The sequence below is a fragment of the Lepidothrix coronata genome, unplaced genomic scaffold (genome assembly GCF_001604755.1).
Source record: "Lepidothrix coronata isolate B3197 unplaced genomic scaffold, Lepidothrix_coronata-1.0 Scaffold72, whole genome shotgun sequence".
NCBI classification, from domain to species: Eukaryota; Metazoa; Chordata; class Aves; order Passeriformes; family Pipridae; genus Lepidothrix; species Lepidothrix coronata.
In genome coordinates this window covers 2426889-2440334 of record NW_016690252.1, presented here as the reverse complement: position 1 = coordinate 2440334, position 13446 = coordinate 2426889, and the positions used below count along the sequence as shown (strand labels likewise).

Sequence of the window (13446 nt, the reverse complement as noted above, 5' to 3'; positions counted from 1 at the left end):
AGTAGCAGTGTGAAGCCCAGGACCTGGGAAATGCCCTGCTTTTAGCCTATTGATCACCAGAATGAGCATGGGTTGAGTGGAGTGGTGGGACACTCTGGCTCGAGAGGGGGGCAGGTTTGAGCTTGCAGGTTTGAGTTCAGAGCTAAAACCAAACTTTTGTAATGTTCAGGGCACCTGCAGCTCGCCCTTCCACTCTATAGCTCCTTATTTCTTCTGTGACCTGAGGAGGATACCTTGTTCATAGCAGTCTGAAAGAAACCTAGGTGTATAGTTCTTTTTCACCATTGTGAGTCTGGCATATTCCTGATCCCACTACTTGGACTTGGGGGCACTGACGGATGCAAGTCTGGATATGAGTCAGCAATGCACTCTTTCAGCCCAGAAACCAAGCATGTCATGGACTGCATCAAAAGAAAGTTGGGGGAGGTGATTCTGCCCCTCTATTCTGCTTTTGTAAGATCCCCATATGAAGTGCTACATCCAGCTGGGCCCCCAGCATAAGAAAGGTGTGGACCTGTTGGAGAGTGTTCAGAGGAGGCCACAAAGAGGATTAGAAGACTGAAGTACTTCTGCTACAAAGACAAGCTAAGAGAGTTGGAGTTGTTCAACCTGTTGAAGAGAAGGCAGCAGGGAGACCTTGTTTGGCTCTTTCAGTACTTTAATAAGAGAGATGAGGACAGACTATTGACTATAGCCCATACCAATAGGACACAGACTCATGCTTTTTGACTAAAAGAGGGCAGATTGACACTAGTTACAAGGAATGTTTCTTTTACCATGAGGGTGGGGAAACACTGGCACAGGTTGCCCAGAGGGGTGGTAGATGTCCCAGCCCTGGAAACATGGGAGATCAAGTTAGACAAAGCTCTGAGCAACCTGCTATAGTTGAAGATGCCCCTGCTCACTGCTGGGGAGTTAGACAAGATAAACATTTAAAGGTTCCTCTCAACCCAAATCATTCTATGATTCTGTATGTTTCTGCAATGAACACCCTCAGAGCTATCTCCTCTCCCCTGTCTGCCAAGGATAAGTCAGGAGAGTGGGCAAAGAAGACCCACTCTGCCTCCTGCATCCTCTGTGGTAAATGTGCCGCTTGGTCCTATGCACCGGCACTACTTCTTACCCACACGTGCACAGAAAACCTCTCTAGGCTGCTCGTTTGTTCTGTCATGGTGCCAAGGAGATAAGCCTAAAGGCCTTCCCAGTACCTGGACCATGGCACTGCAGATGGTCCCCCACTGTGTGCGCAAGCAATGTTTGGGGAGGAGGGGAATAGCAGCAGGGACAAATAATTATTAGCAATATAAATAATGGAATTAATTAGCATCTGCTTTCTGAAACTAAGCCATACAACAACCTGGTCCTGATGCTTAGAAAGCCAAAGGCATTGAGTAACATCAGAGGGCTGCTCTGGTGAATACCGTGCACACACAGAAGATGCTCATTCCCATACAGAATTAAAAAAAGGCTAGTTTTACTCTTGCAGAAAGAAGCACACACACTATCCATGTGTGATGCTCTGGCAATGAACCTGGGATGAAATAGGGAGGCTCATAGGCTTTGGAATAAATGGGTTTGTGGCTAGAAGGGACTGTAGTGATCTTCTGGTTTGCCCTCCTCATTAGCCTGGGCCACAGGGGTGGTAAATCTGTCCCTCTTTATTTCTAGGGCTTTGGATGCAATGTTCTAGACAGTAAAGCTGGCTTATGCTTCCCTGATACAAGGATTCACCCTCTTTGTTTTGCATGAGGAATATGAGAACACGTGTATTTATATACTCTTATCTAAATGTACCCCCACGCACACACATACATTAGCGAGAGCTATCTGGATAAACACAGTCCCATGTCATGTCTCCCTGTGAGTGACCCTAATTTTCCCCCAGTCCCTCCACAATTGCTGTGATTCTTGTTCTTGTCCTCTTGCTCCACAGAGGGTCAAACATCCTGCATCTCATTGTCCCTTCTGTCTCTTTAATTAGTGCCCGTCCTCCCCCTTGTCCCCCTCGCTCCCAGATCCCTCCTTCCTGTCTCCTCTCAGCACTTGGTTTACAGAGCTCTATTATTTCACCTTTCACGTGTGTTGTCTCCTTCGCCCGGGCCCATCTGACACCTCTGCCTTACGCTTATCATAGAAACATAACATTTAAATACAAATAGAACAGGGAATAATTTAACCCCTATTTGCACCAGGGAAAGTGCTGAGGCTTCCTATAAACATAGCAGGGAGATTTATAGACACTGTATATTTATCTGACAAGTTGCATTTCTTCACCACTGTGCCTTGCAGCCAGCTTTTCCTGACGAACACAAGCCTCCATCCCTGGCAGAGTAGTTGAGAAGAGGGAAGCCTGGTTGCATGGGGATATTGGGAATTTCACTAAAGGGACAACTCTGGGAACCCTGATTTGCCATTGCTGTGGCCTTTCTCTCCCAGTCTGTCCTTCTGGAAGGAGCTGCTGCCTTCTGTTGTGGCATTTTGTTTACAACAAAATGGGTAGACTTGGGAGGAATTTAATTTTCAATGTCATCAGAGTGCACCAGCAAAAACCTCCTTGGCTCTCCTGGGTGCCATCACACACAGAAATACCCACCTGTGGTTGGATATTTCCATGGCGAAGCAGGCGTGATAGACTCAGCTTGTGGCCAAAGACCAATAATGAGGTGAACAATAATGAGGGAACTCAAAAACGTGGGTAGAAGAGGCTCACATGGACACCACATTCGGTCACAACACTGCAGGAGTGTCACTGCTCACAGTGCTGCTGTTTTAAGGCCTGAGCAAGGTTAATGAGGTGTACTCACCAACGTGTAACATTTGGATGTGAGATAGAATCAGAAATAGTCACTTTGGGGTACTTAATAGACAGGAATTTGGACAGGTCCTTCTTGACAAAAGCAGAGGAAAGATGCTCAGATGTGGATCAATATTTGATGCACAGCCGTGTGTGGCCTGGAGGAGGCTACGTGGGATTGGCTTCTTTCATCACACCTGTTCTTGTACATGCTAAAGCTCAGTGTCTTGATTTCCTTCATAGAGAGGAGATAGAGGATGCTCCTGGCAGCTTCCCATTTCTGTTGTGCAAGACAGTATGGTGTTCTGAGGTACCCTGACTAGGGCCACGGGCCAGTTGAGGCTGGAGCACATGGTTGTGCCCATGGCTCAGGCTGGGGACATCCCAGATCATGGGCTTATGCCTGACCTCTTTCTGTCCTCTGCTTCTGCCTTGGACAGTGTTATTTCTATACTCCTTAACTGTGTTCACTTTTCCCTGGGACCCAGGTCTTAGGGAGCCTGGTCTGAAGGTTTTTACCCCTCAGTCCCACAGTCTGAAATGAGGATGATAGCACTGAACTTTGCAACGGAGGCCGCAGAGAACTGAGTCTTCCCAGTTCTCTGACATTCAGGCATGGATTCTGAGACACATAGATTTGGGAAAGTGTCTCACTGAAAGAAGAGAAAGCATGGAACTCGTGCAGGTGATATGGGTGGACCATGGTTGGTATGGATGGACCCTACAGGAAGACAGAAGGGACAGTTTGACCTGTGACTGCTCCAGATTTGTGTGCAGCCTAAAACTTTGATTTTCGTAGGATGTAGATCCCCCAACTCTCATTAGAGGACACTGGAATCATCTGGTGGGGAGCACCTGTGGCATCCATAGTGCTCAAGACACATCCCACTGACATCAGCACATTCCTCTTCACTTTATTCTGGCAGCTTCATGGTCTTTTTTAAAATCAGAAGTAGTTGTCTTGATGCATGGCATGTTAGTTTTTTATTTGAGATGTGGAAGAGCAGTGTATGATGATACTCAGGGTGTAAGAGGCTCATACAAGACCATCAGTGCGTAAACTCATTAGCCAAGACCTGGAACATGCTGAATGATCCCATCTGCTGGACCTTTCCATCTCTCTTCCCACCCAAGACGTGTGAGGGGTGTCATTAAAACACGCTTCTGAGTCCCCTGAAAGAGTTGGGGTGTGAGAGGTAAATGAAGCACTTTGTTATAAAAGCCACTGAGAGTAAAAAACTTGTTAAACTGACTCATTTTTTATCAGTCAAGTGTGTGATTGTGTCAATTTCTGTGATGGCAGACACGACTAATGATTCCCCCAACAACACAAGGCACTGTTTTTCAGGATAGAGACACTGACTTGGAGATGGGATTGGAGGTGATGTCCAAGCAGCTGAGTCCTGGCTGTCCATGAGGGTCCTCTTTGTGCCACCTGCCCTGTAGTGACCAGACCAGCAGCTTTCAGGGAAGGTTGTCCTCACCTTTGGCAGAGCCTGTTCCTGGTGGTCTGACAACCAGCTTGTGGGCAGCTCACCAAAGCACCACATCGTCTGCCAGCTAGCTCTGGGGACCAGCACCACCACTGTAGTGCAGAGATGCAGTGGAAAAAATACAATAATAAAAAAAAAAAATAAAATTGAATGGTTCCTAGAACCCTGGTTTTAGCTTTGCATAAAGTAGACCAAACAAGGCAGTTTCGGGCCAGTTCCACACTAGAGAGTTTTGCTGACAGAGGAGGGATGTGACTTTTTTTAAAAAATGATACATTTATATTAGCAAAAAGTCTAGTGAAAACACAGTTACACAGCTATAGCAGTGTTTTTGCTGATGCAGCTTATTTGAAACAGGGGAAGCAGTATAAAATACAATATAACAAATGCTTCTGTTGTGCTGGAAGTCTTTACTAGACACAAAGTTTCTACGTAAAACCTTTTGCCAGCGCTGTTCCTAGTTCATTCCCACTACTCTGCTTCCTTCCTAAAATACTTCCCATCTTGCAGGGCAGTTGGTCTCATTTGCTGGGTGGGCTTTCCTCCAATATTTGGACAACCTTTGGACTTAGGACAGGATTCTTTTTCTAAGGCTCTGTCATGCCCTGGACTGAAAGATGTCCCCCAGAGTGCACAGTGGTGAACTTCAGTCGCTGCCTCTTGCAGGACACTTAGCCAACAAGAAAGAAACCTTTTCACATGTCTAAATCACCTCCTCGTGAGGTGAGGACAACCTCCATGGTGTTAGGGATCTGTGCATCATTAAAGTCTGAACGCTGTGTTGGCAGCAAAGACCACAAAATGCCTCTCTGCTTAATCAGTTCCAACATAAAGTAGGAATATTTCTTGCTTTAACATGTCTGTCTGAAGGCTATTTCTGTTTTTCTCACCTATTAGAAGTGCACATATACCCTCCTAAACCTATTTCTTCTACCAGTTCATCAGCCTAACTGAAGGCAACATAACTCCTTGTTTTCTGTGGGTAGTTCACTTTTTGCTGCCGTGGATAACTCGACTGCAGGGTTGAAAGCTCCTAATATCCCCACTCAATAGCCACTGCATGAAAAATTATTCACATCCAAGGCTGTAAAGTAATTTGCCAATGTGCAGGTGCATCTTGGAGAGGGGAATTTTGATCAAACACTGGTTGAAGCAGAACAGATTGCCTACACCAGTGATTTCTCGGTGAACAAAAGTGACATAAATTGCCCAATTAGTCAGCCAGAAAAGGATTGTTGCAAACCAGTGTTTTGTTCAGCTTTAGGTTAACCAGCACATTAAAAAATAAATTAAATAAAAAATAAAATTATTTATATATTTACATATATTTATTCAAATTGGTTACATCTGCTCTGTAAAGTGCTCTGAATAAAAACCTCTTGGTTCACACATTTACATAGTGTTTAATGAATGATAAATAAGACATTTATGAATCATGTGCAAATGGCCTGTTTACATACACGGTGTAAACTATGTAAATTTCCTTTTTTTTTCTTGGTGCAGTGGTGTTAGTCTCTGAATGGAAACCTGATCTCCAGGCATAACTCAGCACCCTCTGACATATTTCTGACAATCATAAATTTAGTCTGTTTTCACCAATATTTTCTGAAGGTGTCTCATGAAGATCCCCAAAATTGGTTTAAATCTGAGTATAAATCATAAAATGGTTTGGGTTGAAAGGGACCTTAAACATCATCTGGTTCCAACCCACACTCTGGTCTCACTCCAACAGGCCCACATCTTTCTTATGTTGTGGACCCCAGAGCTGGATGTAATACTCTGGATGGGTTCTCACAAGAGCAGAGCAGAGGGGCAGAATCACCTCCCTCGACCTACTGCCCACCCTGCTTTTGTTCTAGGCCAGGACATGGTTGGCTTTCAGGGCTGGAAGTGCACACTTCTGGGTTACACTGAGCATCCTTGTTCAAAATACAATTATCTACAGGCAGACCATGTCCTAGTGTGGCATGAAATACCACCTGCTCAAGTTACCTTAGATATTAGCAATCACATAAGTTAACTTTATGTTTCAAAAAACAATTTATGTTTCAAGAACTTTGGACCTGTTTCAAATGAACTTTATGAATATATTAAAAAACCTCATCCAAACTTTTAGATACGTGTCTCTGAGTGGGCTTGAATGACAAATCTCCAATTTACAGGCTGTGACTTCCGTTATATCCTGATTTAAAAAAGCTTATGTTAAACATTTTTTTCCTGCAACTTATTTAGTATTGCAAGGGCCACTAACTTATGTTATTTTTCATTTGGACTTGGTTTCTATATGCTATCTTTATCCATATTCCTCTTGGATTGCAGTCTGAGCAATGTTGTCATTTAAGTTACTGCAAGCTGACTGCAAAAATTGATCAGAAGAAGCTGATTTGGAACACTTTGCTGCCTAGATTTTAAGAGGCAGTTAGAGATTTTATACATAACAAAATCACTGTTGTTTGTTGTTTGGTGGTTTGGTTTTTTAAAATTTGCTGGATTATTTTCAAGTGCTCATTGAAAGTCAGAGGCTATTAAGGTTTTTCGAGCCAGCCACCTGAAAAGATTAGCAGCTTCTGAAATGTGTCACCCCAATGAAATCACCGTTTGTTTTGCATGTGATGCTGAGACATCTTGGCTCTCGTATCCCTCCTGAAATATGGTAAGCATCTCTTTATTTTGTTCCAGAAGACAGAAAACTCTTTGTGGGCATGCTCAATAAGCAGCAGTCGGAAGACGATGTGCGCAGGCTATTCGAGGCATTTGGCAACATCGAGGAGTGCACGATCCTTCGGGGACCCGATGGCAACAGCAAAGGTGAGGTGGTGGCCTGTGTCAAGGGGACTTAGTGCCATTTTCTGGTATGACAAAAGTACCATGTAGCCTCCAGAACAGCATGTCTTACTTTAGGAAGGGGTCACATTTGCAATGGGGAGGCTGTACTTTGCTGGTCACTCTGTGCATGAGGGGAAAAATTGCATTTTAAAACACGCCTCTCCAAAGAGCTATGTCTCAGCACGTGCAAACTGATGCCTATTATTGCTTGGACAGACCTCCCCTCTGAACAGGCCTTTGTATTCGTTCAAGACATGCTCTCTCCACCCCATTGAACAGAATGATTCTTTCTTTAAAAGAAGACACAATTGGTACTTTATATCTTGACTCACTGGCTCCATCATCATCTCTGCTTATTTCCCATCTACCAGTCTCAGGTCTTCCTCTTCTCCACCTAGTCTTTTTTGTGTGGACTCCTATCAGTCAGTGATCGCAACCACAAGGCTACAGGTACCAATTTAAATATTACACTTGGTAGATATTTACCGTTTGAAGCATGCAAATGCTTCACTGCAAAACTAGGTGCCTTTGCTTCTTCTGCCTCTTTTTGGCATCACTTCTTACCTGGATAGCACAAAAGATCCTCTGCTACAGGTCAAGTATAAAAATAAGGCCTCCCTCTCAAGCAGGAATGTCATTTTTTGTCCCCATCAGTCTCTAGACAAAGTAACTTCAATCTAAATAGAAAGTTCTCTTCTTTTGACAGTATAGTGTGTCCATTAAATATTGATCTGCATATAATACAGCATAAACTGTTCTGGAATGGTCAACATCAGAGAAGAGACCAGTCCTGCTGACACAGTTCGTATCTCGGTATTTTGACAAGTGACAACATCAACCAGCATATTTTTGCAACAGGGTGGTAAAAAATCCAAATCACAGGAATACACTGGAGCAAGATATTGTTGTTCCTTAAAATCACTGGTAACCAAAAAAACCTAAATCACACCAGTGTTATAGGGCAGCAGTTCAATATACATCAATATACATCAGCACAGCTCAACCTTCCTGATATAAATGACTGAAAATAGGCTGAAAAGTGGGCACCTTTCTTCAATTGTGTACTTAAGTTCCACAACACCCAGAGACAGGGGCTGCCCCACTGGAAACAGTAGGCTAGAATGGCCTAGAGGAGCTCCAATCGTCATAACAGCAGGCAGTACTGAACAAATCAGTAAATTGCGGAAAAGCAAAAAAATATGTCTGTCTGCTTCTACCTGGAACTGTATGGAAAAAAGTCTAATGACAAAGGAGTTAAAGAGAGTAATAATAAAGGCAACAAAGTCTGAGATCTGTAAGAAACAAATTCCAGAGGAGATCCAAACCACAGACTTGTCTTCATGCTTGCTCTATTTTTTTTTCTTTTCTTCTTAAACAATTTCATTATAAGACAGAATCTGAGTGGCAGCTCCATATTGCTAACCAGTTTAATTATTAGTGCTAGCAGGCTGCAGTCTCAGGCTGGCGTTTCACTGAGCTGCTCAGGATCAATACTGAGCTTTGACAGAGTTAATATTACCAGCTTCCATTTGCTGGTGCTATTTACTGAGAATGTGAAGCTCCTAATTTACACACACACAGTTTCGTACATGCACACACGCACACAGAGCAGTCAATCCAACGGAAAACTTAAGGCTAGTGCCCTTATCTTAGGAGACAGTCAGGCAAGCCACAACTCCCACAAAGTTATTCCCAGTCTGTAATGTTTTCCATCTGCTAGAAACCTATATGTGACACACATTGCTTGTGAGCTTCTTATTTTGGGTAAAACCCATAAGGCTTAAATTCTACATCAGTTGAGATTTAAGCAGATTGCCTAAATTCTGGATAGCAATCAGATCCCATAGACTTCAATCCTACCCAACCCACTGTGTAAAACCCCACAAGGCATCCCTGTGGTGAGCCTCTAAGTCCTTCAGGTAGCTCAGTGCTCTCAGAAGGTAGGTTGCAGATTCTCAGTTTAATGCCATCACAGTCCAGTCACAGTCAAAAAGCTGCTGAGCCTTGCCTGAAGCCATGGGTGATGTCCTGAGCCATGAGGCATGCCCTTCAGGGTCTGCAGAAACACCTCCTGCTGAGTCACTCAGCAGCAGGCACAGTGGCTGGAGTAGGTAACCAGGTGGAAGAAGAGCTGTGACTGAGGAGTTTCTCTGCCTGAAGGGGAGTGCAGCACCTGTCTTTGCCGGGAGAGGGTGGAGTGATTCTGCATCCCTCCAGGTAAAGCTCACCATTGTGCAGCCAGGAGTCCAGGACTCCTCAGGTGAGGGAGCTCAAGTGGATCCAGTTCAGCAGGCCAGAAGGACCCACAGAATCTGCATTGCTGCTGCTCTCTGTACATCTATCCCTTCTCCCCCCCTTTTTATTCCCATTAAGCAGTTGTATGCCTTGATAACTCAGAAAGTAAAAATTTCCCACAGCACCCTCCACAAGAGAAGTCTAGGCACCCTCTGCAATCATAATCCTAGGGCCTGACTGCAGTCTCCTCCAAGTTGACAAGACAGTCAGAGCAGCCCTTCCAACTCTGTAATCTGGACGTTAGGAAACAAGAAAAACTTAAGCACACATATCACCCTGTTCAGCACGGGTTGTATCTCTCTGTCAAAATCCCTTCACATTCCAGGTTTGCTTCTAAGTGACACTATTGTTCTGAGAAGAGTGGCTGGACTCTCATCCTCACCTCATAAGCTCCTGGAGTCAGTTCTGGTGAAATGGGAAGGAAGGTTATGTGCACTTTTGATGTTATGTACAGAAGCCATCCCATTGAAGACGCAAACAAAATGGACAAAAGGTTGGGATCTGTGCTATTGCCTTGCCACCATACACCAGTAAAAACTGAGTTTTCACTTGAGCTGCTACCTCAAAACCTACTGGAAGCAGTTAATAGGAAGCAGTAGGAGGGATCCCATTAATATCTTGGGCATTAAACAAGATAAATGCGTGCTACTCCCTTCATTCCCACCTTTATCCAGCTCCACTGATCCATCAGGACCCTCAGCGTATGGGTGAATTTCACCTGAAAAGAGTGAAACCTTCAATATGACAACAACACTGTAGCCAAAAATCCTGCACTAAATGCAATGGGTGGCTGGAACTGGAAAGCTTTTGTGTATTTGCTAATCAGCATCTTCTTTTTAGAGGCAGAGAGTACAAAAGAATCTCTGCAAATAATTAAAAACCCTAATTCTGGATTATCTATGATTAATGAAGAGGAAAACGCAGTATCTCAGGAGCCCGGGAATGCTGGGCTGCGATTATGTCATAATTGATCCCTATAGTTTCCAGCTGAAGTTATCTATCTCATTTTCTCATGATTGTTTCCTCTCAGCTCCTTATAAATTAGATCCAACTATTAGCAATAATCGTTGGGCTTTTCCTGAAATACAGTCTGAGCACGGTGCTGAGAAGGTAACACAAATTGAAGGGCTCCTAACTGTAAACTAATTTCATAAATGTGTATTATTTTCAGAAAGGACTATCACTGCTTTCTTCAGTCTCACTTCTATCAGCCTGCAGTGATGATGCGAGGGACCTTTGGGGCTCATTCTTACAGTTTGCAAGTTCTATTGCTACATTTTTCACCCTGCACTTGTAGGGATCCATAAGGGTGTGTGGACCCTCTGAAGATGCTCCAAAGGGAATGAAGGAGAGACATCCCATTATCAAGACTGGCGTCCCCTCTGGACCCCTTCGGGGAAAAAGTGAGGGCTTTGCAAATTGATTAAAAGCTCGGAAGTATTTGGTAGTAATAGAAAGGGATGGAAGCCAGAACTTCTCAGATCTCTCCCAATCTGTTCCAAAAACCGCCCTAGCATATGGAAATTACCCTTCCTCTCTCTGAGTCAGTTTGCTTGTAGCTAGGAGTGTTGGCAATACATTCCCCCACTCTAGTAGTGCATGTCACCCTTTGAAGTGTTGATCATTTCTGCACTCCAGCACATATTCATAAATGCACCTTTCTATCCTAAAACCTTATATAAGAGTTCAGCATGAGATTCCTCACATGGCAATGCAGGCCAGAGAAGCACTGCCTACATTTCTCTAATGTCCAGAAGAGAACACCTACACTGGTACTGGCTTTGCAGCTATGAAAAACTAAGATTCAAAGTTTGGTGGTGACAAGAAGGTAATCATCACTTTTACCTCTCCCATCCCTGCTACTTCATCAGAAGCTGTCTCGTGCTTTGTCAGACCAAAGTTGTTTGGAGCCAGGACAAGCTCTGGGCAGTGTCTCATGGAGCTCTAGTAGATAGTGATATGATAAGGTACCTCATTGATTTGGAGTAACCCTGAATGCCTTCTGTATGTTTGACCTGTGGTTGGTTGTAAAAAGTATGTGTGTGTAGCTTTTTGATAACATAAATACACTTCTGTACCATATCTCATAACCACAGAGGGCAGAACACTCAGTATTAAGTCTAATATGAATGAAAGAAAAGTCTTTTTCACCCTATAAATTGTACAATTTTGCAAGATTCTGCCATGTAAAGCTGTGGAGGTCAAATTCAAGATGTATTTGCTAAGTTTGTGTCTGTCAATGTTCATTACAAGCAATGTGGGAATTCTGGTTGCAGCTTTGCCTTAAGTGGTCCTCAGGCTGCTGAGAGCTGGACTTTGGAAAGGATCAGGGCACATCTGTTTGTTATAGTTTCTCCACAACCATATTTATTGGCCACTTCTGCTAGTGGATACTCAGCTAGATGAACTTTCATGACATCCTTTCTTACACTCTTCTTTTTCCTCTTCCAGGGTGTGCATTTGTGAAATACTCTTCACATGCAGAGGCCCAAGCTGCCATCAATGCCTTGCATGGCAGCCAGACAATGCCGGTGAGTAGCTCTGTAACATTGGCAAGGGAGAATTGGTCCAGCCTTGGCTGTCCTGTGGCCTGATTGAGGAGGAGGGATGATTTATCTCTGCTCTGCAACTCATCATCCAGAAGGCTCAGGGCCTTGGATGTGCTTAACTCATCAGTGGAAGGGCTAGGATGACACTGTCATTCCTCACAGGCACAGAACCCCAAGGGGTGCTGTATCCTGTCACCAGCAGTTTTGAAGACTTGATAAAAAGTCATATGGTTCACAGATGCCAAAAACTTTGGGTCAGACTCACCATGAGTGTAATCTTTCAAGTTTCAAAGGGAAGAATCAAGTAGAAGCTTATGTCTGAGAGTTTCTTTGTTTTCTCTCCTCAAAGAGTCCCTTTGATAAAGGATAAAGAACTTTTTGCCAGTGTTCAGGTGAGAGAAGCATGTTCACATGAAGCATTAGGAGACAGAGACAAATCACACAGTGGTGGGCCTCTCTCATTGCTACCACAGAAGAACCTACCTAGGCATAAATGTGGTCCTCTACCTCTGACTTTTGAAAGTCTCAGACCAGCTACTGGATCTTTCAGGAAACACTGGAGAGATCATTCCACTTGTACAAATATCCACTAATATGGGGTTTCGAGATTGATAGTTCAAGAACATAGCAATGGAGATGTATTTTTTAGGCAAACAGATATTTGTACATCATCATAAGACAGAGAGGAATGTAAGGCATTCCACTGTCAGAAGGGAAAGACAATCTGGTACAACATGTTTTGGTTTATTATAATAGTATATTATTTTTATTACTAATTATTCACAGTGTAAATCATGAAAGGCTAAGAAGCATGCCGACAACTTGGAAACGATACAAGAAAGCTCAATTAAAAATATTTGAGAGTGTAAAATCTCCCTTTAAGTAAGAGACTCTAATGTAAATTCCTGAATTTATCCAAATAAGTTTAAAAGTGGGCCCAACAGATTTTCTCTAGATTTTTGCAGGGATGAAAATGGAGAATTCTTTACAAGGCAAAAGGTTTCTAAAACTAGCAAACCATCAAGATCTCATTTTTTGGAACCCCATCTTAGACAAATCAGTTTAAAAATGTTTACCAGTGATGCTACTGAAAAAAATCTCCTTAAAGATGTAGGTCTCAAATTTTTGAAGTACTTCAACGCTTTTAAGAGTAACCTAAAAGGTTCCTCCTAATAAAACCAGATGTTGGGCTTGATGCTAACATTCCATAGTCAAATATTATGGACATCTTTCCTGAAACATGTTGAAGAGGTACTTTTAGTGACTTCCTTTCAAACTTTGACCCAAAGTAATAGTGTCTATAAGCTGATGTCAGGAATTTCAATTCCATAAGGTGTGGTACCACAAAAAGGTTTAATAAAATGTCAGTCTCCATCCCAATAATCTTGCAAACTCCTATAATAAATGTGACAGGAAGATGGGAGAAAACAGACAAAACTCAAGGAGAGTTGAAAATATTTCCAGATTTAGTATACCCAAAATATTATTA

The 13446-nt window shown here is 43.2% G+C and overlaps 1 protein-coding gene across 15 annotated transcripts in view; it reads left to right on the top strand.

The window, feature by feature from the left end:
- The window catches only part of CELF4 (CUGBP, Elav-like family member 4), a 703503-nt gene that overhangs the window by 591296 nt on the left and 98761 nt on the right, over positions 1-13446 (top strand). For 12 of the 15 annotated variants that reach the window (XR_001875510.1, XM_017819033.1, XM_017819034.1 and 9 more), the window contains 2 exons: positions 6967-7095; positions 11860-11939. Coding sequence is in view for 14 of the 15 variants with exons in the window: in XM_017819033.1 (XP_017674522.1) it covers positions 6967-7095; positions 11860-11939 (209 nt within the window). In the remaining variant the exon portion in view is untranslated. The remainder of the gene's footprint in view (positions 1-6966; positions 7096-11859; positions 11940-13446) is intronic. The other 3 variants (XM_017819032.1, XM_017819037.1, XM_017819036.1) reach the window with 1 other exon arrangement.